The following is a 7,483-nucleotide window of genomic DNA, read 5'->3' on the forward strand; positions in this document are numbered from 1 at the left end:
CGTTCAACAATGTTACTGGGTCACTTTGAAAGATAAAAAAGGCTCAGTAATTTAGGTTAAAAACAATGTAGGCCTAGGCCTATATACAGAAAAAATTGTTTTGGAATAAATTGTTTTGGGAAGGGGGAGGAAAAAATGAATCATAAGCTTCTTCTGTATATAGAAATGCCGAAGGGGGGGGGGGGGGGCATTTAATTGGCTTAATTGGCCTAGCTTGTTAATAAAGTTTTCGGTGGAGAATGGAAAATGCAAAGAATGTCTTTAACACCTAATATATGTGTTACTCCATTGCGCTTCTTTTATTTTATCTTACCTTTATTGTTTTCATTCTATCAGTTATTTTACACATGTAGGCTAATCTTAATAGTACGAGGTTAATCATTAAAAAAAAAAAATATTTGTGTTTTTGCTCTTTTTTCTATTAATTTTGTTTGTTTGTTGTTGTTGTCTTTTAGGGAAGGGAGGGTTGCCAACGTGAAAACGGTCCAAAGATCTCTATGTAGGAAACGAATCACCGTACGACTTTTCTTTCGGGCGAATTGTTTAGCGCAGATCCTCGGAAATTGAAACTGGACGAGATATTTTCGCGGCCGATGACTAGACTTTTTCTATTCGGCATCAAAATAAAGATGGCGCTGCCCATGAGTGAGAAGAAAATTACTGTTTCCTCCTTTTGTGAGGCAAATTCACAAATTCCAGAATGGCTAAGATCAGAACATCTAACAGGGGTAAGTTATGTTAGCTTTTACTTTTTACAATATGAATATAATCACGTGAATTATTCTGTTTTGATAGTGTTTTTTTTTTTTAATGCCAATGGCAATGGCATGCAATGGATGACTGTCAAAAATGAGTGGTGTAATATTTGCTTGTAATTTTCGGTCACTTATGTCATGAATGGGCATGGCCCTGGGCCCTTTCGAAGCTTTAGGCTAATAATGGCAACATCAAATAGGATAATATGAAATCACTAATCCTTAGTTAATCAACATTTATTGTCCGTCCTCCCAAGCCCAAGGATTTATCGCTCACAAGTCGAGTAGGCCTAGAGTCTAGTAGATCTAGATTCTAAAATGCATCCCCAACACGAGAATCAGAAATTTATATGAAACGTCTGCGAAAATGCGGACGCTGCTTATTTTTGCGGACGCGTCTTTCCGCAGTTATGAAGACGATCCTCGTTTATGCGGACAATCCTCATTTTTGGAGTAGCGCCCCTAGTCCCTACTGTTTAACAATAAAAACTAAAATCAGATCAAACAGAAATCGCAAGCCTTCTCCTCGCACTAATTTGAATATCTTATAATGTTGAGCAAATGTCAACCAGCGATACTCCAATGACCAATCTGAAGGGCCCTTGTAAAATCAGGCTGAGACCTGATGAACGCAATGCGCATGCGCTAGATGATAAGCTAAAGTTCTTCGTGCAGGGGCCAATTTCTCGAAATCATCATGAAAATCTAAGTTCGTAGACATCCCATAGAAACACGTATTAAATCTTTTACAAAGTCAAAGGGTTTCTCTTTTTACTTCTCATACAAAGCAATTTGCAGTTGGTAAAGAATTTAACCAAAATGTTCCAAATATATGGATTTTTTTTTTAGTACCAGAGTGATACTGATAGAGCTAATAATAATGATAATAAATAATTCAGACATTTATAATGCGCAACATATCCACCTAGAGGGTGCTCAAGGTGCTTACAATGAGCTACATAATATACTTAGATATAATTTTGTTTACATTACATTACACATGGTTATAAAAAAAGAAGAAGATGATATTAGTTAATACTTTTCATGTGTTTCTAATGATAAATGAGCTGCTTCTATCTCTTTCTTATTTTTCTTACATTACTCTTTGTTTTTCCTTCTATGATTTTATCCTCTTCTCTGCTATCTTTTCCTTTACGGTACTCTTCATTCTTTATCCTTCTTTCATATTCTTAATCTTGTTCTTTCTTTACACTTAATTTATTTTTTGTTTTGAACATTTCATTTTCTCTTTCCGTCTTTCCTGATGTTTTTATTTGATTTTATCCATTCATGATTATTCTAGCATTATTATCCTTCTCTTTGTTCTCCGACTATCTCTTTTCATTGTTATTCTTTATCTGTATCATTTTACCACTTTCTCTTTCTGTCTTTCCTTATGTTGTCCCTTGATATTTCCTCCCCTCTATTTACACATGTTCCTACTTTATATTTATGATTTCCAGATTGTCTTCTATTTCTTACTCTTTTCATATTTCTGTTTTACTTCCAAAACTCATTTCTTTCCTGCAAACACAGTTCACATGCTTGCGTTGGAGCGGTTTAGGAAACAAACCGGTCTAGAAGTTCACAAACTTCTTGAGCCCTGTCATTTTATGGCAGTTCAAGAGAAGATCTAGTTGATTATCAGCTGTTAACTTGTTGTCTTTTAACCTTCCCCATGACTTTAAAATGTTCAGAATTTATAATGTTTTCATTTTCATTGTTTTCAGACTACCATCATGGCAGTGGAATTTGATGGCGGTGTGGTAATTGGAGCCGACTCAAGGACAACCACTGGGTATGTACATGTAAAGCCTGATAATAATAATAATAATATGTAGCTTTTATATAGCGCTCAATACAATGTCTCTAAGCACTTTACAAATATACTATTACCCCAGTCATTAGATTCAGTGCTTGCCCAAACACACCGTGTGCACAATGTGTTACTTGACGCTCAAAAACCGATGCATACAAGGTGTTATTCCAATAAAAACAACAACAACAACATTAACAATAATAATAATAATAAAAATAATAATGAGAAGAAATTAATAATAATAATAGTAACGATAATAATAATGATCATGATTATGATTGCGATAATTAATCTGCAATAGCTCACACAAGCTCTTTGGAGATGCAAGTTCAAACATTTTACCTACAGTAACTCTGCATAAGTAGAATCTGTTGGGACCACAACAAAAAAATTTGGCTCATGCAAAATTCAACTTAGAAAGTGTAACATAACATAACACATGTTTGCTTCTTTTTTTCTTTTTTAGTCCAAAATATTGATTAGACTTGGAAAAAAAATTGACTTGTGCATCTTAGAGTTAACTGTAGTTGTAGAAGTAGTTCAATTGTCATGTGATATGACTTTGTTGTAAGAAAAACATATCGCCCCTCATCAAGTTGTAATGTTAAAAATAGGTCAATCAATGTTAATTTTTCGACATACATGTAAGTGCATTGAGAACTCTCTTTGTCGAGAAGTACTTTCATTGTTTTACATGATATCCTAATCCTTCTTATCTTTCATGCAGGTCTTACGTTGCCAACCGTGTGACTGACAAGCTGACCAAGGTGTGTGATCGTATCTACTGCTGTCGATCAGGTTCTGCAGCTGACACCCAGGCTATTGCAGATATTGTCTCCTATCTCTTGGAGTTTCACAGGTAACACATCCTTTTTTGCTACATACATGTATACTTCAGAGCAACTCCCCATATATTTGGAGATTCTGTCCATAAGTTTAAGTCCATCAAGTATCATGGTATTAACAACGTAATATACATTGAAACTGTTAATTTATTTGATATCTGGGGGGTGTTTCACAAAGACTAAGATCGACTTTAAATTGGACTTAACTATGACAGGCTGTACATGCCACTGTTTTCTCTCACCATTATGATCTTTAGATAATATTTTTTCCTTCAATAATGAATTATCAAAAAAATGCAAATTCTTTTGATTTGTGAGCATGATTTGTACATGCCTTGAAATACCAATGCCAGTAAATTGTGAGAGCAAACAGTGGCATGAACGGCCTGGCATAGTTAAGCCCTACTTAATGTTGATCTTAGTCTTTGTGAAACACCCCCTGGCCTGCACCCATCTATGGTAAGGTTATCATCTTGATACAATCATCAGGTGTACTTGAAGTGGTCGGTAATGCATGGGACAAAATATCTTGGACCTGCCCTGCCAACAAGCAATCAACATGCTTCACCTCGAGTCCAATACTGATTTTAATGATAATGCTTACGTTGTACATTGCATGTTGAAATTGTCTCTAATTCTCTATGCACTTTCATAGTGGATGATACTACCCATCAGTAGTTATCAGTGCATAATGCATGTAAAAGAAATAAATCCTACCTGGTACCTAATTACTCCGCCTAGATGGAGAGTGTAGAAGTCTTGTCTGAGCATTTTAGTGCTATACTGGAACTTGAACCCTGTTAAGCATACAAACCACTTGACTATGTCACTTTGTAGTTCATAATAAACAACAGATGTTTACATTGGATGTGAAAATTGGGGTTAAAATCGAATACAGTTTAGGCAAAGAACATAACTAAATTGGACATCTATCTACTGTGTACCACCTACATGTACTCCAGTGGTATAATGGAATAAGCAGTTTAATCAGATGAATGCTGTTTGTAAGTGATCTAAATCATATTTTGTTGTTTTAGTATATATTAGTAGTGATTCTAGATCATTCTATGTTGCAATTTTTTCTTTGCAGCATCAACCAAAACGAACCGCCCCTCGTACACACAGCTGCCAACCTCTTCAGGAACCGTTGCTATGACTACAGAGACTCGCTCTTGGCTGGTATCATTGTAGGAGGCTGGGACAAGGAGAAGGGAGGCCAGGTGAGACGAGATTTGAAACTTTATACCATGTGGGGTCAAAGGTCATAGAGATAGAGACCATTGCCAATACAGTGAAACCTGTCTATTAAGAGTAGACCACCCAAGGGGCGTGAAGGGGGACAAGAAAAGTGGTCTTTATGTACAGGTTCCTCTAGTACATGTTTCAATGAGAGACCATTTTTAAGAGAAACAAAAAATGTGGCTTTTGTAGACGGGTGGCGACAGGTGGTCGCTAAACCAGGTTTGACTGTTAAATTACGTTACATGAACCTGTCTAACTACTTGATTATTTCCGCTATTTAGTGTATGAATTACAGTCTGAAAATCAGTCAGTTGATAGATTATTTCACATTCTGAATATGTCGAGATTGTGGAAGCAACTACATCTATGGCTTTAATGTGGATGCTCATTTAATACAAGGAGGGGATGAACAAAGATGAATGCCTGAACTTTAACATATAACCACCTTTAAATGTATTTGTTTCTTGTCTTGATCTATTACAGGTGTATTCTGTACCTCTTGGAGGTATGTTTGTAAGACAACCATGTGCCATCGGAGGCTCAGGTAGCACCTACATCTATGGCTATGTGGATGCCCATTACAAGGAGGGCATGAGCAAAGATGAATGCCTCCAGTTTGTGTCTAACGGTGAGTAGGTCCTTTCAGAAGACATGAATACGCTCCATGTCAGTCTTCAGTGTCAAGTGAATGAACGTGATTGTTCAATTATTGCAATTAATGCAAATGTTGTATTCCTATGTGTGTGATGGTGCTTTTCAATGTATGTAATTTCCTGCAAGCTTTTGACAATTTTGCTGCTCTAAAGTCTAAACAATCCATTGGCTACATGTGAAATACTTGAGATAAATTTGAGTTCTGATCTTGGAATTATATTTATGAAAGAAACTGTTTGAAAAAAATAATTATACCATCTTGTCCCTTACGTAAATATCTACAAACATGCAAATTTTCGCGTTCATCAGACTTTCGACGGCCGAGATCATATGGGGGGGGGGGGCCTCCCAGGCCCCCCCCCCCCCCAGTCACGAGGTGCTGAAAATAGCCCAGTACAGTAAGGGTTAAGAGAAATCGTTTTTCAGAAGACGTTTAGATGATATACTTTCGAATTGACATACAAAAAATGAGAAAGCGCACAGATTATTTTTTTGAACATTACCAGAACTCAACTTTCTCATTAAGAAGGTTTTATGGACATCTGTATTCATTAAAAGCATTGTTTAACAATGTTTCCAGTTTTACAAATCACTTTGCACAGCACTCTCTTCACCCGCTCTTTCTTTCTGTCTCCTCTCCTCCTTTTGTAAGGCCGATATCATTTCAAGCTCTGCTTACGATATCGGTCTTCTGCATTCTCCCCCTTTTCTTTCTTTTCAAATACGATTAATTGTACTAGCGATTATTTATATTTATTTATTTGTGAATTACTACTTGTATTACTTATCATTATATTGCTAAAATGTATTCATTGTTATTTTTGTTATTGTTTATGGAAAATGCAGAAATAAAACTTGAAACTGAACTGAACTGAAACTGAGATGCATGGACCTACGTGTTATCAATGTCTGTGATATGGTGTAATATTAAAGCCCTAAAAAAATTAAGCTTCAAAATGATGAGGTGCCTCAAAAATTAAAATTATTTGAGTGACCGGTTTTACCATACTCATTTTTCCCTAATAGAGGAATAGACTGTAGTGTAACAAAAATCGTTGGGAAAATGGTTTTTGAAATTTCGAATTCCAATTATAAATATCTTGATAATCAGACAGGTGATCGGCTTGTAAGAGTCATGGGATTCCTGACTGACCTAAAGGTTTATAATTATGATTGCAGCATGAGCTAAATCAAGAATTTTCTTTAGAATCTAGGGCAAAGATACCCAATCCCTTTAAAAGAGATTGGACATAACATTCTCTCTATTTTTGCTCTTTATCTCACAGCTGTATCCCTGGCCATGTTCCGTGATGGTTCCAGCGGTGGCATCGTACGTCTCGCCGTCATCACCGAGGATGGAGTTGAAAGGAAGACCATCCTGGGCAATGAATTACCTCGTTTCTATGAAGGATAAAAACAACCTGATTTAGAAACGTTAAACTGTTAATGCATTCATCACACCAACTGAAGGGTTTAACTGGGCAAGTCCAGGGTTTTGGGGTCATTTGTCCCGTAATATTGTGAAGTTCTGAACCTAAATTGACATCAACTGCGTCATTTCACTTCATATTCGGTCTAATCCAAACTGTAGTAGGATTGTTAACTTTATAGCTTTTGGATAATGTTATAAAGAATGAAATAGCTTGGACGTCCCAACTAAAATTATAAGGAAAGCATCTTCATGTGAAGTAATTCTGTCCTTTGAAAATATTTAGCTTTTGCAGAAAATGCTTTATGATAATCATATATCCCAACATTCATGTCTTTCTTTTAGGCATTATTATTCCCTTTAACTTTGGGGTGTGGCAATATCATTTGCTACTTAGTAATGAACAGATTCGGTGAGAAATTTGATCACGAAACGCAATTACTGGATAAATTTGAAAGATAATTTCTCTCTATACCTGATAATACTTTGAAAAGAAATGCCCAATAAATATGCTCTGAAACTCTAAATTGTTTCTATTTTCATTTGTATTTGTATCAAGCCTTACGCACACACACAAATGTAAACAATCATTGACCGTTGTTTAGTGATGTGCACAAAGTCATTAAAAACAGTATCCAAGGAAACTCTGATTCACACTCGAGTCATACTGTATTTGGATGGACATGTGCTCTGAACAAGACCCCACTTTCTTCATTTTTGTAATCATTTAAAAAAAAAA

The 7,483-nt window shown here is 35.9% G+C and overlaps 1 protein-coding gene across 1 annotated transcript; it reads left to right on the forward strand.

Moving 5' to 3' along the window:
* Window positions 1-586: 586 nt before the first annotated feature.
* LOC575236 (proteasome subunit beta type-6) lies at window positions 587-7,254 on the forward strand. The gene is made up of 6 exons (XM_030986824.1): window positions 587-728; window positions 2,486-2,553; window positions 3,302-3,433; window positions 4,510-4,639; window positions 5,145-5,289; window positions 6,602-7,254. The coding sequence occupies exons 1-6, from the start codon at window positions 594-596 to the stop codon at window positions 6,727-6,729; spliced, it is 738 nt and encodes a 245-aa protein (XP_030842684.1). The 5' UTR covers window positions 587-593; the 3' UTR covers window positions 6,730-7,254.
* Window positions 7,255-7,483: the final 229 nt, after the last annotated feature.

This window comes from Strongylocentrotus purpuratus, unplaced genomic scaffold (assembly GCF_000002235.5).
Source record: "Strongylocentrotus purpuratus isolate Spur 01 unplaced genomic scaffold, Spur_5.0 spur5_scaffold_16, whole genome shotgun sequence".
NCBI lineage: Eukaryota > Metazoa > Echinodermata > Echinoidea > Camarodonta > Strongylocentrotidae > Strongylocentrotus > Strongylocentrotus purpuratus.